The sequence below is a fragment of the Cebidichthys violaceus genome, unplaced genomic scaffold (assembly GCF_023349555.1).
Source record: "Cebidichthys violaceus isolate CVI_PGR_0920_01 unplaced genomic scaffold, fCebVio1.0.p SCAF_7, whole genome shotgun sequence".
Lineage (NCBI taxonomy): Eukaryota > Metazoa > Chordata > Actinopteri > Perciformes > Stichaeidae > Cebidichthys > Cebidichthys violaceus.
Genome location: NW_027176927.1, coordinates 1,063,665 through 1,083,366, shown reverse-complemented (window position 1 = coordinate 1,083,366; position 19,702 = coordinate 1,063,665). Strand labels below are relative to the sequence as shown.

The 19,702-nt window shown below is 41.0% G+C and overlaps 1 protein-coding gene across 1 annotated transcript in view; it reads left to right on the top strand.

The window, feature by feature from the left end:
- Positions 1-19,702, top strand: part of pear1 (platelet endothelial aggregation receptor 1) — a 49,793-nt gene that overhangs the window by 5,808 nt on the left and 24,283 nt on the right. Inside the window, exons 2-3 of the mRNA XM_068736391.1 lie at positions 18,480-18,590; positions 19,520-19,621. Of these exons, the coding sequence (XP_068592492.1) occupies positions 18,484-18,590; positions 19,520-19,621 (209 nt within the window). The 5' untranslated portion in view covers positions 18,480-18,483. The remainder of the gene's footprint in view (positions 1-18,479; positions 18,591-19,519; positions 19,622-19,702) is intronic.

Sequence of the window (19,702 nt, the reverse complement as noted above, 5' to 3'; positions counted from 1 at the left end):
TTATGTTGGTGGTTGGTGGGTGGTGTTTTGGGGCGGTGGGTGGAGCAGCAGTGGAGACATTGTTCATTAAGATTTCAGGGGTTTTCATTGGTGTCTCTGTCTCGCTGTGAAGTCTACGCAGGACTTCTGGAACCAAGTGAAACCTGAGATGTAGAATTAGAGAAAATGCAGCACCATATATGACGGTCAGAGGGCTTCTGGCTTTTTTGTTTTGATATCTGTGAAGAAAAATGGGGTTTTGTTTTTATTTGTTTTTAATAGTTTCCAAAGCAAAAGTGGTTATGTAAATGGAGCGCTGAATGTGTATTTAGTCAATTATGAGATAAAAAATCATGAGTTTACCATACAAGATGTGAGTTTTGCATGTGGAAAACAAATGGCCTTTGTGTCATGCTTGGCATCAGGCGAACATGAACTGCTAGAACACTTGATGTTTTTCTTGAGCTCATACCCAAATCCACTCCACCAGCTGCGTTAAGCTATGACTCTTGCAGTCGTCCATCTTGCATTTTATGTGAGGACTTATTTTTCTTTTTTTCTTTTTTTTTCATTCCATTTTCCAGGCCACTTCTGAAAGTCAAACCTAGGATCAGGAAAGACAGGATGACAGATTTTCATCATTTGTCAGCATCCTCATTTGGAAAAAAAATATTATTTGTAAAAAAAAAAGGGACACAGAAGCCAAAAAGAGGTTTGCTGTTGGAAAAAGTGTGAGCCAGCACAGGTCTGATGACATCGTTCAAGGACTTTTCCTTTTACACGCCTGATTTTATTCCCAACTCTCCTCTGTTTACATGTCAGAGGAAGAGAATGTTGAGATGCAGACCTGGATGTACATGCAAGATGTTTCCTACCGGCTTCCTATTGTTTGTCCCAGTTTTCATTCCCCTGGTGCCGTCTGGTGCAAAGATGATTGAAGACAGAAGACGGAGCTCGGACCTGAGGGACAGGGTCTGACTTTAAAGAAAAACTGTAAGACACTCAGCTGAAGAGAAGGAATAATTAGTTGGAGACAGACGATAATGAACCAGGGAGTTGTAGTCAATTAAAGAGTAATGAGGAAAGCATGTTATCTTCAAAGACATTGTCAATAAAGTGCTGACAAGATACTCTGTAGTAACTTGCTTTTGCAACGTGTTAACAACTAAATTGCTTACTTGCTCATTAACTGGTAAATAGTTTGAACTAATCTGCAGCACCTTTTGAAAAGCTGCGAGAATCCTCACGGCAAACAAAAAAACATCCCTGACTCTCAGACGACCTGCTGTGTTTCCTGCTGCTTCTTGTTTACCTTTTGGGCATCCAGAAAAAGAAAAGTGTTAACAATTCCCCCTCCACTTGGTGTCCTTGAGTTGGAACATCATACCCAAACATGATGACATGCTCCTGGACTTTCTCCCTCCTTCCACCCTCAGTGATTGCCCTCCCACAGTGTTGCCCAGGATGTCCTGTGTGGTGCCTTGTATCTGGCTCTCGTCTCCTCTCTGCCCCCTGTGTCTTCCTGTTGTGTTGGACAGACATGCATGTGTCCTACCAAAAAAAAGCCCCAAGAGGCTAACGTGTTGCACAATGCAGATGCCAGGGCTTTTAACTTAAGCACATTTCACAACGCCTAGTCTCATCTTTCTTTAGCCACGAGGCCTTCCAACAAAGTGAATTAATTGCACCACCCGTGGGGTTTGAAACAGTTTCAGTCTAGTGACAGTGCTGGGAAAAGCACGGAGGATAAGACTAAGTAAAGGAACATCTCTGTGGGTTCACCCTTAGGGTAGCACACGTGGCTGAAGTTTTTCAGTGAAGAAAATATGGCTTTAACTTCCAGATGTTAGCAAGAGGAGGCCAATCTGAGAGGGAGACGGAGAAGGAGCTTTTTGGGCTACAAAAAAAAAGGGCACTAAAATGATCACTTAATAAGTTGCAGGTTTCCACCTTGTCCTCCAGAAAGGCAGCACACCATGTGCGTGAGCTTGGCCTGTAAATCAATGGGGTTTAACTTTTAGGAATTTACTGGCCCAGACTGGACTTCCTGGAAATAGAGATAGAGAAGGAAAGCCAATAGAGATAATAACTGATAACTACTCTGGTGAACTCTACCTGCCTTGATGGTACTCTGCTGCTGCTGCTGCCTGTGTTAATGTTTTGCCAAGCGTTTCCTGGTTATCTAGGTGCTTCAGTTACTGTAGATGCTTGACCACATGGGAGTAATTGAAAAGGCACATCTGTCTCCCAGTGTGCAGCTCCCATTCTCCTTGCATAATGGCTGTACCACCCTACAGGCAGAAGCACTTCAATCTTTTGGTAAATCACCCATTCATCTTCCATGGAGAAGAAATGGTACCGTAAATTAATCCTTGTGGCAAAAGAAAGTCATCAACAACAACAGAAAAATATGGCCACACGGTTCCCAGCTCGCTGCATTGTAGCAGCTGCAAGAGAAAAAAAAAATTCTGCCATCCAGTCACATTAGAAGTGTTGTCTTAATAGAAACCAGATGTGGCGTGGTTGAAGTCTGTTACTGTAAATTGCTCTCTCTCTCTCTTTCATAGAACCGTGACTCAAAAACGTACATTAAAGCTGTTGCATGGGAACGTTATACACAGTATGAAATACGTCCCTCTACAACATTGTGTTTCCATAAAGGATGATGCTTACTGTGATGTTATTCAGACGCCGCTGACATTCTGACGGATCAACATGATCTTGTCAGTCGCCATAGACCCCAGAGGAAGCCCATATTTTACAAAACGTACATCAACAAAACACTGAGATGTTTTTTATACAGTAGGCCTCGATCAATACAGAAAAGAAAATTCTTACTGAGCGCAGCATCAATTATTTAAAATAAGTTTATAATTGGGTTTTGTGGACAACATTCAGCTCCCGTGCTCGTGGAGGGTTTTTGCCAAAGCAGATGTGGTTCGATTTCACACCTCTCCAACAGAGTTTGGGCAGCAGCTCCCCCACCACGAGGGTCAAAACCACAAGAGTAAGCAATCTGCACGGTCTCCAGCCAAAAACAAAGGTCGTAATGGAAAGAAAAGAGAGCAGTGTGCCTGTGTGTGTGTGTGTGTGTGTGTGTGTGTGTGTGTGTGTGTGTGTGTGTAGGTGTGTGTGTGTGTGTGTGTTGAGGTACATGGAACAGGCAAGGTCTGTGTGTGCACATCTGTGTTTATGTCGATGTTCGATACAGAGTTTTGTGATGACTTGGCAGTTTTGTCTGCCTGCAGTGGTTCAGCGTTTCCCTTTAGTGGCTGCAGTCTGGTCGCCTGTTTCCCCTCGTAAGAAACTACAAGTCAAACAAGCGATCGGAGAAGTGCAGTCCGGTTCTGGACCAGCGTATGAGGGACAGGCTGAAAAGTTTGGCAAAGCTGTGGAATAGATTACGTTTTTTTCTGTTTTTGCATCCATCACCACCTTGAAGCACATCCAGATGTGCACAATGCATTAATGAAACCCTAGAGCCAGTAAGAAACGGTAATTGAGTCTTTGCACCAATGACAATACATAATATCGTGTGACTAAATGATTCTCTCGTTCTCAGATTTGAAGGATGAGTCTGGTGTTGTCTTTTCTTCAACAAAACAAAACAAACAATATGTCAGTGCGTTCCTAAATACTGTGTGACTTCCCTTCCCTGTCAGTGTCCCCAAACCCATTGTTTCCTACCGAAGACATAAATCTTTAAAAACAACTCAATAAAAACAAAAAAAAAAAAAGAAGCTGTTCACGTCAGTTTTGTCACTCAAATAGAGACAAATGTGCAATTTTTGGGGACTATTTTCAGCCGCTGATTAGTGATCATTTGATACGCTAGTGAGTATTTACTGCAGCAGGACGGTGTTTGTGGGAGTGACTCTAAATAAACTACAGGTTCCGTGTTCATCATCACTACACTAAGAAACATGTCATCCAGTGCAACAGTGAAGCTCAATGATGTGTTTCAGTCCCCCCCCCCCCCCCCCCCCGGGCTATGCTTAAAAACTCAGTGCAAGCTGTAACCGTGTCAACTTCAAAACAAGATCCAAGTAGAGTTCCTGGTGGTTTCTAGATCAATTTGAGGCCAAAACCACGATTACTTGAGTCAATTTGACCTATTCATGTTGAAGAAAACAAATAATAAAAGAACACCCGATTCAACAGTTGCTTGCTTATTATAATTGCTGTCTTTTTCTCTTCACAAAGAGTTATTTTGCTCGGAGACAGTAATGTGATTGTTGCAAGAGTTCAGTGGAGATTGTTTGTTTTCTTAAGCTTTCAAAGGCTCTTGACCTCGAGCTGCTCTGTATATGTTAAAGGAACTGTGTGTACTAATAAATACGGATGAATAAGCGTTGGCCTTTGCATAGATTTATCATAGGAAGATTACACGGTGACAAAATCTCCTCATGATTAATTTTTTTTTTAAGCAGTGTTTCCCACAACTTTTTGAACCCAGAACGGAGGAGGACAGAAATAACTTGTTTTTGAGGCGATATTAAGCAAAGAGAAAGACATTACTATTGAATAAATCTGTTGGTCATGGTGGGAAAATGAGCATGAGGATGATGCTGTGTGGTATAAAAATAGATAAGGACCGCGAAACCTCACAGGGGTCAATGGGGTAATTAAAAGGACAAATACAAGCTCAGGAAAATGTGGCTGTGCAGCTACAGCTCCGAGTTTCTATGTTTCATACCAACCGTTAAAGAAATCTGAAAAAGGATAACGTATAGATGTTTTACTTTGCAGTGCGAAGATAAAGATACTTCTCTTAAGAGCAAACAATTAGTTATTTTATTTGTAAAGATTCAAAGATTCATTCACAATGTCCAGATTAGCAAATCATAACATCATCACCCAAAACAAACACTTTTGGACAAATACTTTCAGTTTTTACAAGTTTTCAGGTTTTGGACTGTTTGTCGGTGAAAAAAAGAACGTTAAACGTTCAAACGTTAAATTATGTTTCATAGTTTCAACAATTAACTGATTAATCAAGAGAATTAATGTCTGATTAATTTATGATAATATTAATTGTTAGTTGCAGCGCTAATTGTTTTGTAAATTATCCAAATCACTTGCTTTTTGAGAAATTAACTAATTCCTAGGTGAAACTGAGGTGAGTTTAATGGGAGTAGATCTGCAATGACTAGTCAGTTATCGATTAGTCGAATGACAGAAAATTAATCTGCAATTATTTTAATTATCAACTAATCATTTAAGTCATTTTTAAAGCAAAAAACTTATATTTGATGATATCACCTTGGGCTCCAGGACATCATGATTTTCACTGTTTTCTAAAGTTTTATTGGCCGAATGATTAAATGACCAATGAAGAAAAGAATTACATGAATTGCCAATTAACTGATAATGGCAATAATCACCATAAAAGTGAACAGACCAATGCCATTACTATGAACCCCTTTTGAGATTAGGAAGTAATAAAACATCATGACTATTTTAGTCAGATTACAAGAGTCATGGCCTTGTTGTAAAGTCATAGAGTGATAATTCAAGAGAATAACTTGACCCAAACAAACATCCATAGCCAGAGAACAGAGAGCTTCCTGAAGGGCAGCGGAGAACGAGCTCGACGGTGAAGCACAGGAAGAGATGAGGAGGAAGTGTGCGTCTGAATCAACAACTCGTCTGTGATACATGCAGAAACAATGGCACAAAGGACATTCCGACTGATCAGTCAGGCGTCGCAGTCATTAGAAATATCCTGCCTGTAGTCATTGTGACAGAGATCTCTTCAAATAGTTAGAACATGATTCAGCGAACTTTGCCATTCTTGTTCTGTTAAATCATGAATGTGTTTTTAAGTCGACCCACCGCCGTGGCGCGGACTGAAATTTCTGAAATGTTGTGCATGTTGCTCAGAGGATGGATGTCAATGGCTTTGATGATCCAGGACACATTTCTGAGTGAGTCAGTGAAATATCTCAACATCTGCGAGGTGGATTGGCACATTATCCTCAAACATTCTTGGCTCCCAGACGATGCAGCCAACTGATTTTGGTGATCCACTGACTTTTCCTCTGGTGCCACCATGAGGTTTACATTTGAGGTTTTGACTGAAATGTCTCAACATATTTTATATGGGTGACCATTGATGTCACCTTGGTGATTCCTCTCATCTGAAAATTTTAATTTGTCCAATTCTTTGATTTATGACAAAATACCTCCAAAATTGTTTGTGGTTAAGTGCTAATAGGTTGTTCTATTGAAGTTAGACGTTTCTTTTAAGGGGCAACAGTCTGTGTACCTAAATATACAACAACTAAAATTGAAACACATATTTTTGACATTAGAGGTACAAGGAGGACACTTGAACATGAAGCTTAGAAAGATCAGTAAATAGGCAGAAAAATAGCAGAACAAAATGCTGAATTCTTGTTGTTGTAGGTCTGAATCTGTCTCCGTTTTAGATTCTGGTTTTCATGGTTTGTCTCAGCATCCCAAATTCCTTGGTGTCAAAACCTAATTTGCTCACAAATTTGAACTTTATTCCACCACTATGTGATAAGCCGCACTGTGGACGCAGATGGTTCAAGTGACAAAACAACCGACATGAGGCGATTGTGAATTTTGAACCACTACTTATGTTTCTTACCAGCTGCAGCCTTCTAATGTTGTGGACTGAGAGGTTTCTCGCACGTGTTCTTACTGTGAGAGTTTACAATGCAAAGCTGTGTTTTCTGGTCACGGTTTGTGGAATAAAGCTGTGTGTTTTTTACAAGGACTCTATGTGTCTCTACACCAGTATGATCCACAGAGCATTACAGCACATATAATTACAGCCCTGCATGGTCAGGTCCCTCTGAAACCTCAGCCAGGGCCTCCATTTTGGGTTTTCCACCATTTCACTCACTGAAGTTTGGATAAAACACTTGTTGTGAAGAGACCAGACATGGTTTCAATCCAAGGTGTGTGAGTCTGTGTTTTTGTTTATTCTGCTCCATAGGAGGTGAACCGGTGTATTTATTACAGCGTCTCAGTGTTTAAGTTTGTTTTTGTGGACCCTCTGCTCTCTCTGACCATCGAAGCCACAGTCATCCTGCCTGTGGTTTTGGTCTGGAGTGTGGAGGACCAGGCAGCAGCTTGCACTGTGGGTCTGTGTGGGAGAGTGCACGAGCCTCAAACGTGTCACAGTAATGCAACAGGGAGAGCAAAGAGCTCCAACTGGCAGGAGGCCCAGCTCAAAAAACAAAACAAAAAAAGGATTTCAGTGTAAACCACATCAGATCACACACATCTGCACAAAGTAAACATTTGACAAAAGAAGAAAACAAGGATTATTTATTTGATTTTTCATCAACGTCCCCAAAGACTGCGGTTACAACAGATTTGATTTTATTCCCTGTGCAGCGATACGGTTGAATCATGTTAAACATTTGGTCATAGGGATCAATGCATAACATTGTTCTTGAGTATTATAGGCAGGATTGGCAATCTTCAGAAACTAGAGTACGCTAGTTTTAAAAAAAATTATCCAACTGAAAAAGCCAGCCCAGTGTTTGCCAACTCCAAAAGCCACTCCCCCCAAATTATCATCATGGACGTAAACAAAAAACATGGCTATTGTTAGTACTCACTGCTGTCAAGATAGCAGCATGTGGAGACTCTGGTGACCAGCATTGCATGGGAAGAATACGCGGAGGCAGGCAGGCAGGTCAGCATATTACAGTCCTGCAACAGCCACATACACAAGATTTACATGTTTTTATTCTCAGAGTGTTCTGATAATTAATTCAAAATTCAAAATTGTACAAAATACGTAAACATATAACTTTAAAACTATTGGTATTTGTGTAAAATGTGGTTTGTTTGAAAGCATAAACGTATTCATAGTATTTTATTTTGAATGTATTAATATTAAAATACAATTCTTAATAATTCTAAGTCTGTTCATTTACATGGATTGTTAACATTTGGTAGCTTGAGATTTAACAGAATATGTATTATTTGAATATATTTAGAGTATATAAAAAATGTATTCACTAAACTTAGCAAAAACTAAACTCTCTCATTCTCACTCTCATTGCCCTTTATGCCTCCTGGCATGTAGGGCAGCAACAAAAGTCTTCCACTCCCGTCTGTCCTGGGCGAGTCTCTGGATGGTGCCTCATGAGTGCTTCAGGCTCTGCATCTCCTTCTCCACAGTTCTTCTCCATGTGTTTCTTGGTCGGCCTCTTTTTCTTTTCCCTTCTGGTGTCCATTGTAAGGCTGTTCTTGTAACATCAGCAGGGTCTTTTCTCAACACATGTCCATATCCATCTCCATCTTCTTCTCATTAGGATGGTCTCCATGCATTCTTGTTGGCATTTGTTCTTCATTTGAAATGGTTGTTTGGCCAGAAAATGTGCAGTATTTGTCTTAAACTCTTGGTGTGGAAGGTTGATAGTCTGTTGAGATCTTCTTGTGTCATTCTCCAGCATTCAGAACCATACAATAGCGTGGATCAAACACAGCTCTGATACCATTTGAGTTTAGTCTTGATGGTGTACTGCTGTGACCTCCATATGTTATTCAGTGCGTTGAAAGCGTTCCTTTGCCTTATTAAGACGATTCTTGATGTCTTTATCTGAGCCCCCATCGTGTCTGACAGTGCTGCCCAAATATGTGAACTCGTCAGTTTTGGGAAGATCTTCTCCGTTAACCTGAATTGGTGAGGGATTTGGAATGTTCAGAGTCATCACTTCTGTTTTCTTTTTGCTGATCTTCAGGCCAATCTTCTGACCAAAATCACTGAGGCGGGATGTTTTCTCCTGCATGTGCCAACGAGTATGTGGAAGAAGAGAAAGATCATCTGCATAGTCTAGATCTTCAAGTGATGAAAAACTAAACTAAATAGGTTTTATAGAATAAAGTGATGCACGTCATTAATTGGTATTTTCAAAGGAAATAATGGACTTGGACACAAAACTATGCGTGTCAACCTGTCTACAAAATGACGTTCCCTTCAACTAAACTGAACTCTCAATTATATTTCAATGGAACTGTGTTTTCTATCGGACTGAACGCTCCGTTTTTAAACTTTCAAACACGTTGTTAACTTACAAAGCAGAACAACAAAACCCGATAAAACTACTTCAGTAGGTTTTGTAAAAATAACCATCATGGTTTGGCTTAAAATGGCAACCTAATTGAAGCTAAACTAAAACGAAACACAAGTACTTGGTTAGGTTTAGGCAACAAAACTACTTGGTTATTTTTAGACAATAATAGTCTCCTCGGGGAAAGCCACCCCCTCCTTATGTGGACTTTGTCCAACTCATTTGAAACGTATTCGTGAAACATCAAATTCACCCTTGAACAGTACCTGTACTGTCCCAAAAAATCCAAGTCTCACCTAAAAGAGTAAAGTATCTATTTAATCCTACAAAAGAGCAACAACAAATGTAAGACCTTTGTAAAAGAAATTCAATACTTTTTACAGCCTTATTTTGAGAAAATGAAATGCATGTGTAAGACCCTGCGGGTGCCCCGAGACGGGAGTCATTACAAACTCAACTCTGTCCTCTGCTCAGCTCATGTTGATGTCCTCAGGCGCTCCAAAACAACAGCGCTACCATGGTGACCTTATCACTCCAACCACTGATATCCACGGGCATGTTCTCCATCACCGTGGGGACAGATGCTGTCACATGAGCTCCAGTACCTTCTGACGTCACTCACAAAGGCCCTATCCAACATCAACACACACTCACACACACACACACACACACACACACACACACACACACACACACACACACACACACACACACACACACACACACACTCTAGTTTATCGTAGTACTATAGCTACTTACCATGACAGGAAAAGGTGTGGACATCGCACATTGCATCCTCTCAGTTCCCATCATTTTAAGTCGCCTTCTGCTTTCATGTTCACGTATAGAGTCAATATTTAAGTTACATTTCTTATCTCCTGTCTCAAGGTCTTTAGTTTGCTGGGTTTTACAGTATACATTTTATATAGTTAGTGCATTCATTAAGTTTTGTTTTCATTGGCCGCTGCAAGGCGATATGAAGGGGAAATAAAGTGAATGTTAAAGACAGCCAAATGACCTCAGACCTGCTGCCTGATGAATCTGTCATTGGTTCCCCCTGGAACTCTTGAATGAACACAACGTGGGGACCAGGAAGGGGACACACACACACACACACACACACACTGCATCCTGTTTTTCTCAGTTGAATAAAAGGATGCCAGACCCCAATGACTGAGATTGCCAAAGTAAAGCTGGCCTGACATTGACTCAGAGTTGACTTGAGGTGATTTTGTTAGTTTTTCCATTGCAGCTCCCCTAATTAACAGAGCTTTATAATGACTCGAACCCAAGGACAGATTGGCAGGCAGCACGAGGCATCTGTCGTTGTATTTAAGAGCCTGATGGTAAGAAGTCTTTTGTTGCGAAGGATCCAAATAATTTATTCCCATGTTATTACTGGAAATTCAAGCAAAGCCGTGGGGCAGAGCGGCTGACATCATTATAAGATACAGTTGCAGAATAAGGGGTCAAATTAAGACGTTTAAAGAGCTTGAAAACGGAGACACAAAAAACAGACTTTGCAAAGGTGTGCAGTAAGTTGAAAAGGTCAAAAATGCTCTCTTATTTTACGTCAGTCTTGCAGATAGCAAACACAGCAGAGCTCACTCGGCGAAATTCAGACTTCCAAGATCTGTGCAAGGCCTCCCCCTCCTCTCTACTTAGATCACCCTTTTGTCACGCAACTCCCCCGAGAACCGTCAGCTGCATTTGAGCTGCCAAGAGTTTTCCCACTGAAAAGCTTTTTTTCCAGTGCGGGGGTTCAGCTCTTGTGGCAGAATACCACCTTTTACCGTATATGATGTCTTTACTGTAAACAGAGGGAGACGTGTCGGTGTAGGCGTTGTGGATTTACTCTGGACTGAAGGCCGATAATGTGGTCAAATTGATGAACACCGTGAAATATGTCGGTGTGTGTTTTTATGTTAAGTTTTATGTGTGTTCTCACATTGCATTTTTGGGTGTGGCATGTAATCGTTTCTCACAGTCTCTGGTGTGTTGTTAAGGGTCTCTGCCCCCCCCCCCCCCCCCCCTCCCCTCAAAACCAGCCACCCACCCAACATGAGGCATAGCAGCAACTGGGGAGCGTGTGCCAGCCTCACTGCGGTCGACCAGCCGAACCCGTCCTGCGCGCCAAGATGAGAACCCAGATGCAAAGGATTATGGGTTTTATATTCAGTTTACAGTAACTCTGGTTTAACGTGAGGGTGGGATGGGCAGGACGGGGAGACGGGGAGAGGGGACTGTGGTCGGTGTGTCACACGGAGGACTCTGGCTAATATATTTCAGTTTCTGCCCTCGAGCAGTTTTATAGATTTGTTTTTCTAAGAGCTAAACTGTAAAATTGCGACACGAACCTTCGGCTCTTCTCCCCTGTGGAGGGGATTTTTTCCCGTGATGATCACAATCAGAGGGTGATCATTTAAATCTCCTGCGATACACACCGCAACTTTACAGGCCAACTTTTAAGTGCAATTGTTCACAGCAACGCTTTAATCATGTGCAGTGTGACCATCTTGTTGCCAGGAAACATTTGAATTGATTTTTGTCCTTTGGTCTTTCTTTGTCTGTTGCTGGTGGTTTTGCCAATTTTCTAATGCAAACAATTTTGCAGGCTGCATTGGTTTCCCATCTAGTTTTCATGTCAGGGAGTCCTTAAAGGGCCTGCAGTCAGCCACAGTCTCCTGTTTGCTACGATTGCGTCTCAATTAGATTTTACTTACAGAGCTCACTTTGGGTGGGCAAAGGCACTTGAGAGTAAAGTCTGATACAAGAGCAATGATTCTTCGTTGCTGCTCTCTGATTGTTTTAATGGTATTATAATGGAGTTTAACCACTCTTTAACCCTCCCACAGGTCGATTAAATCACTCCTTCAGCCGTATGCTGATGGGTTGGGCTACTTTTATTTTGAAAGTGTCTTCCACAGCGGTGACTGATTGCCTCATTAAAAGTGTAATCAGTAATCCAAGGGATTACAAACATTTTAAATGCATTCAGATTACTATCATTTACCTAGAAATGACAAAGGTTTAGGAAATTTATATTATGTTTAAAATACATTTTTATAAAGAACACCTGCCTTCATTTAAATGCCCTTCCAAGTTTCTTGATTTGTATTTCTGTAAGTATTCCCAGAAGTAATCCTTTAATGTTTTACAGAACATGTATAATTGAAGGCATCTTATTTTACATTACAAAACAATATACACTTCTGTTTTCTATTATAATTCTCTCAATGGAAAAACTTTCTCCTCCGACCTTGAATGCATGATTGTCAAGTTAGCCTGTTTTATTAGTGACCTTATTATGAACTTTTTTTACATCAAACCGTTGCGAGGATTTGGTGCAGATATTAGAGTGACTTATTACCAGGATAGCACACGACGTAAATGAGCTGCACTTTGATTCACACTTCTAAGCCACACAAGACTGCACCTGCAGGATCGTGTGTCATAACCTACAGTATTTCACTATATGCTGCCTTTCTTTTGTAGCCTTGTTGACTTTGGTTGTAGTTTTAAAATAGCACAGACAATAAAGTCATTAGAGGCAAAGACTTTATGCCATTGATTCTGGAAGAACATGCTGGAGTCTGCAATGCCAAGAAAAGCTCTGAAAGCTTTGAAAAGAAGAGAGAAAAAGAAGTCTGGAAGATGGGAGACATGCTCTGTAGTGTCTGTGTTGGACATCAGAGCACCTCGACATGAAAATGAACTTGTATTTGGCAGGGCTGTTTCCCTCTCTCTGTCGCTGTCTCTCTGTCGCTGTCTCTCTTAACACCCCAGCCAATATGTCATTACGTCTATTTATTTTTCTTTCATCCATGGCATACACTTCCAGGGGGTGACTAATATTTTCTACCGCAATTAGGCACTGCAACTGCATAGAAATAAATAGAGACAGAAATCTGAGGTTAGAAGGAAGGGAAACAGGGAAGCAGTTTGATCAGTGCCTTGTGCTTTGCTTCAAAGTCCACCAGAATAAAAAGGCGTTTTATAAAGTAACCTGTTATTAGTTTTAATACGACTCAAGAATATAAAATCTAAATAAAGACGACAATTAAAATGTTCGGTAAATGTGCATTTTGTTACCACTCTTACGACATGACACAGATTGCCATGCTATTTTGGACAGACATTCGTGGTCCCCAGAGGATGGATCCTTTTGACTCTAGTGATCCACTGACTGTTCCTCTAGCACCACCAGCAGGTCAAAATAATCAGTAATCCAGAGAAATATCTCAACATCTACGCTGGATTTGTACAATTATCGGTGCAGATATTCATGATTCCCAGTGGATGAATCCTAATGACTCTAGTAATCCCCGGACTTTTCCTCTAATGCCACCATGAGGTTGACATTTTTGGTTTATAGTGAGATTTCACAACAACTATTGGATGGATTCTCATGCAATTTGGTACATTCAAGTTCCCCTCAGGATGAATCGTAATAAGTTTGGTCTCTTGATTTTGTATCAGTGCTATTCTGTCAAATACTTCACCCCAATACTCTTTGCAGCTAATACAATTGATAAACAACTTCAGTTAAATGTTTTCAAAATTGTCTAAATCGTCAATCATGGCTCTTGCAAGAAGAGGTTGCAAGTGGTTTCATTTGGTAATTTTATGTGTTTCTAGATTTATAGCTGCCATAAATTGCTGTTGAAATACCCCGAGTGACTGCTGGTTAAACTGTTGTTATAAAAGGCATGGTTTGACATTTTGGGAAATGGGCCTAGGCTTATAGTCTGATGAGAAGATATATATTCATCAATATTCTCATATGTGTCACATTTCAAAAAATGAAACTGGAGCCATGCAGCCAGTTAGCTTAGCTTAGCATGAGGCAACCAGCAACCTCGTGGTGACAAGACTTCTGGATATCACTGTGGAAGTCCAAGAAATAGTCTGAACAAACAAGATATCATTTTTAATTTGTTAACTAGAACCCGGTCGGCAGATTTCTGTCCATAGACAGAACCAGCCGAGCTGTTTCTTCCTGTTTCCAGTCTTTAAGCTTTGCGCCCTCTGGCTCCAGCTACATAAATAATAAACAGACATAAGAGTGGTATCAAACCTTTCATCCCTTTCCCAAAAAGTCAAGCTATTCCTTTAACGAGTTGTTGTTACTTCATGCTATTGAACATAATATTAGAGAGGGAAGTCTTATATTCATGGGTGTATCCTTTATCCTGACTGTTTAATCTAATCAAAATCATTTTCTAGTTGTCAGCGCTTGTGTGTCCTGAAGGGCCCTTGATTGAAGCAGAATATGGTAACAACATGGGTACGAGTGTCTGCTGAGATTAATATAAAACCACTGCATCTGTTTTCATTTGGGCTTTGTTTTCACTGAAGCCCCTGTGTGGTTCTGTTAAGAGCATTGTGGGGCCCCTTAAACATCTCACAGTATTCCTCAGTTGGTACAATGCATGTATGCGTGGGCCGCTGCTTTGGGCCTCGACAGAATGAGTCAGTCAAGAGAAGCTTAGTGAATTAGCAAAATGCTCTCAGACACTAAAAATAGTTTCTCTCTGAACTCGTTTCAGCGTATGGGACTCATTTGATGTGTGTGTGTGTGTGTGTGTGTGTGTGTGTGTGTGTGTGTGTGTGTGTGTGTGTGTGCGTGTGTGCAATGTCTCCAGAACGTGACAACACATGATCAGTCCTTGAAAGCTCTACAAACTGTGTAGTGGGTGTTGGGAGTGTGCATGTGCATGCGAGTGGACTTTGTGTGTATGTGGTGTAAGTGTACATGCACATACGCCCGTATGTGTGTGTGTGTGTGTGTGTGTGTGTGTGTGTGTGTGTGTGTGTGTGTGTGTGTGTGTGTGTGTGTGTGTGTGTGTGTGTGTGTGTGTGGTGTTTCGCCTGTTTTATACTGGTTTATAGAGCCACATGAAAGTTTCCTTGCCACTGGATGAGATTGTCTGTTTTTTTGCAGTACAAACAAAACCAAAGCATGTTGGAGAAACCTCCACTATTGTGGTTGTTTCACTGATCTCGGTCCAGACTTCACCTCTTTGACCAGTGGATGTGAAATGTTGACTTGTGCATACAATGCTGCCAGTTAGGCCGTTAGCTAAATGCATCGAAACTGAATGGAAAAACAGTTGCGATACATCATACTACTTGTGCTTTTCTGCAGCCGAGTCAAGCTTGTCAACGTCCAAAGGTTCAGAGCTGCAGTTTGGAGAAAGCTCAAAAGAAGTAATGATAGCTTATGCCTGGATGTAATGGAGTAGAAGGCTATTATGTGAAAAGGAGGAAAGGGGGAGAATCAAATAGTCCATAGTTGTGGTGGAGTTTTGTGTAAAACTCAGTCTTTAGAGTACCTGCACTCCTTCATTCCACCAAAAGGAAAGGTAGCCTCCTTGAGGAGTCCGGTTTCCAGCTGATGATACAACCACATGGAGCACCAGACTTTACCTGCCTTCCCCTCCCCTCTGTAGGTAACCTAAACATGTGACGCAAACAACATCTGAGGTCGACTTCAAAACAACTCCGTCTGCACTCATTTAGCTCGGTTTCTCAGCATTTAAGAATTCCCATGCGGTTTGAAGCCTCTCTCCTAATGAAGCACAATTAAAATGAAAAGAAGGTAATGAAAAATATTTACCCGCAGTCCAATGAAGTGGCTGGTGAAGTTGATGAGTCCTCTTAATAAAAGCCATATGCCTGTTCTCGTAAAATTCTGTTTTTGTGACACAAATTTTTGAGGCGTTAGCGTTGGTGCCAGTGAGTGAATTAACTCCTGGCAGCGGGTAGGGGAGTAGTAACAGGCAGTTTGTCAGAAGCACAACATTTCTGCACTCACACTGATTTATGCTGCAACCCTCCCCATGCCAAATCTCCAGCAGTGATAACCAGCCACTGGACAGAGTTAACATAGAAGTTAATCAAGCTTCTGATTGAATACAGTGGTGTTTATGGTGGACTGCTTTTTCTAAAACATCAAATGATCCATATTCTGATGGAATTAGTTTTCTGCAAAGTACCATAAAGAACACATTTTGTAAACATACACAAAATGGCTCTGATGGGAACTGAACCGCTGACCTTGGCACCATTAGAGGCATGTATTATTCACCAAGCCGCAGGCAAATCTTCTCCTCGTTTTTTGGGAAACTGACCGAGCAGAGTGACTTAAAATGCAAATATGTGCATGAAAAGTGAGAGAAATATGTTTCTCCACCACAAATTGATGACGTGAAGCAAATAAGGCTTAAAAAGCAGTTTGACAGTGAAATGGTGGAGTGGAAACTAGTGCCAGAACCTAGGGTCAAATCTCTAACTCATACATAGATTTCTTATGGATTTACTTTTGTGTTGATCTTACTTAACCTTTACAAAAATCGCACCAAAGTTAGACACTTAAATGTAGCTTTTACTAACCTTTTCAAGTGACAACAGTCAGGTGGAAAAGGTCATGCAAGTCGCAGAAATTCACAGAGGAGAGAAAATCCGCATGGGAGAATCCGTTCTCATTTTTAAGTCTTTTTCATTTTAGTTTGTGTGCATCAGGATTTTTTCTCCAAAATGAGAAGAATTGCTTAAAATGCAAATATGTGCTTTTAATGTGGAAGAAAGTGTGTTTTGTTGTAGTTTTGGTCCAGCCTGAAATATATCTAACTATTGGATGGATTGCCATGAAATTGTGACATTCAAGGTCCCCAGCAGATGAACCTTAATGACTTTGGTGACCCACAGACTGTTCCTTGAGAGCCACAATCAGGTCAACACTTTATTTTGTTCTATACTTGATTTATGACAAAATTTCTGCAAAACTAATGACATTCCCATCAGCCTCAGCTGTACTTTCCCGAGCTGATTAGAAAATGCTAGCTAAACTAAAAAGGCAAACATGGTGGACATTACCTGCTAAACATCAGCATGTTAGCATTGTAATTGTGAGCATGTTAGCATGCAGATGTTAGTTTTTTTATTTAGTTTTAAATGTACCTTATTTGACTGAAATCGTACACTAATTCTTTACATATTGGTAAAGTTGTAGTTGCCTTAACTGAACTCTGTGATGACAGACAGGTGATAGTGGCTTAAAACTCTCAAACGTGTGACATTTCATGGAACTTTGTTGAGGATGGAACTTAAGTTTTACCAGTAAGAGAGACATTTGTTGTTCCTCCCTCTGAGATGTTTCTTCATGAAGAACATAACCTTGATTGGTGTTTACAATGTCGCTGACCCATCAGAAATCTCCCTAAGGCCTTGAGTAGATGACATGAGAAGCTCTGGAACAGTAATTCTGTCAGGCGTTGAGAAAACAGAGAGGAACAGGCCTGACTGATCCCATGTCAACACGACGTTCCTTTCTCTAGAAAAGGCCGTTGCATTCCCACGACGCTTTTACCAAAGGGCTCGCACCACTGGCCTTGTTGAACTTCTGTTTGTTCCATGGGACATTTGTGAGGGGGAAAAAAAATGGGAAAAACTTGCCTGCCTTTTGCTCCATGAGAGCCCAACAGGGTCCCCGTGCCGAGGCGCTCTCTTGGGCCGATGCACTGATCGGATCCAGATGCCGCTGGAGTGTGGAGGGGACAGCCGAGGAGTGTGGAGGCCTCACTGCGGCACTGATTGATAGGGGTCAGGATGAAGTAGGGAGTCACATTTCTTGACTCTGATCCGCTTCTCTCTGCTTTTCTTTCTTACTTCTGCTCTCACTCTACCCCGTCTATCCTGTCTGCTGTCAGCTTGTCTCCTGATGCCTGTGTTTTATGAACCCTGTTGAGACGGTGTGGAGCTCGGCGGGGAGCAGACAGCGTTGCGCTTTAAATCTGGCTCTTTGCCTCACCTCTGCTGAGAGTTTAACAAACTCTTTAACAGTCAGAGGCTGAGTCTTAACCGCAATTTATAGGTACACAGAACCAGCTTTCAATGAATCTCTCGATCTGCCACGCTGTGAAATGTTAATTATAGTAAATGAAAAACAAAAACAATGATTGTAAATCTCTAGTTGAGAGAAGGAATGGAACTTTTTTCCCCCCTCCCATCTGTGTGTGAAAGATTTTCCATTGTACTTTTGCGTCACAGAGAGCCACAAAGTTATTGCTTCGTTTCATGGCTGCTCAGATTTGTCACTCAGTGAAGAAACTTCAAAAACACATTTACTTTTTTGGGGATTTTAGGTTTTAAAATTGGACAATAAGGCAAGTAAATGAGTTGGACTGCTAATAATTTCCAATATAGTAACAAATTAAATTAAACAACCTCAGAAAACCTCATTTAAAACCACTTAAGACATCACCTCTTCAACATGTTCTCCACAAATTGCTTTGCATCGTACAAATGTTTCGTTTATTGTGTCCGTCGTCTATTTCATCACTAATAATAAAGCGAATATGTTTTGGCCCCGTGCTGTCCTCGCTGAAATGTTTGGGTTTTTGCATCCCTCAGTAAACGTCTGTACTTCTTCCCCCTCAGGACCATGCCGACTGTGCAGAGCTCCGTCGCCCTGCTGCTTTTGAGCTTCCTGATTGGTCTAAGCTACTCTCTGAACCCAAGAGACCCCAATGTGTGCAGCCTGTGGGAGAGGTGAGGCCTGCTTCACTGTCACAAGCAGATACATATTGCTGTTATATCATGGGTTGGTCATTCATCACATAAATGACAAAGTACACTATTAAGGAAGAAAAGCAGCCTCACTGTTTTATACTTGATCTGTAGAGGCAACAACTAACTTTCCACACTTTTATTGCTTTTGCATGGAAATTGCTTTACAGAATAAAAATTGACAATCAAAATAAACACCAAAATCAAAAACCACCATTACGGCTAGAGGTCATTGCTGTTTTCTAACCAGAGATATGTCGCTATTTACATGGATCCATAGCTTTCAAAAGCACGTTCTACAATTCACCTTAATCCAAGATAAGTAGAAGTACCGATTGGCTTTTTTTCTTCTTCATCGAGCTAACTCTGTTACACTTTATGAATTCACAGAATTCCTGATGAGTGGATTAAGAAAGCACGATTGATATGTTTGATTTGACTGTAATGTATTTATTTTAAGACTCTACAGCCACACAGTCATTAGGATTCATCTTTTTGATGATTGATGAATCCGCTGATTATTTTCTCAACCAAACGATTAATTGCTTCATGCATGAAATGTCAGAAAATATTAATCATTTCCCACAAGTCGGGGTGATGTATTCAGATTGCTTGTTTTATTTGAACATCAGTCCAAAACCAGAATATATTCAGTTTTGTATAATATAAAAAAGAAAAGCCTCAAATCCTCACATTTTAGAAAGCTGGAACCAGCAAATGTTTACTCTTTACTTTCCAATAATCAAGTATTGATTGATTAATTGTTGACAGGGAGCATAATTCAGGACCATTACTGGCAATCCATCTAACAAATCCCCCCTTGATCCCTTCAAAAGCTGAACTAATAGAGCAGGAAGAGTTTTATATGGACTGTGAATGATTGATATTGCTTGTGATGTTCTGCTTTTCAGCTTCACCACCTCAGTGAAAGAGTCCTACTCTCATCCTTACGACCATGTGACGGAGGAGCCCTGCTCCGACCCTCGGACCTCCTACAGATGCACGCGCCACAGGTAGCGGCAGCGCGATGACTCTTTTCCTGTTGCGGCTGACTTCCTGTTCCTCTCAGCGGAGGGTCGAAGCGTCCTGTTTGA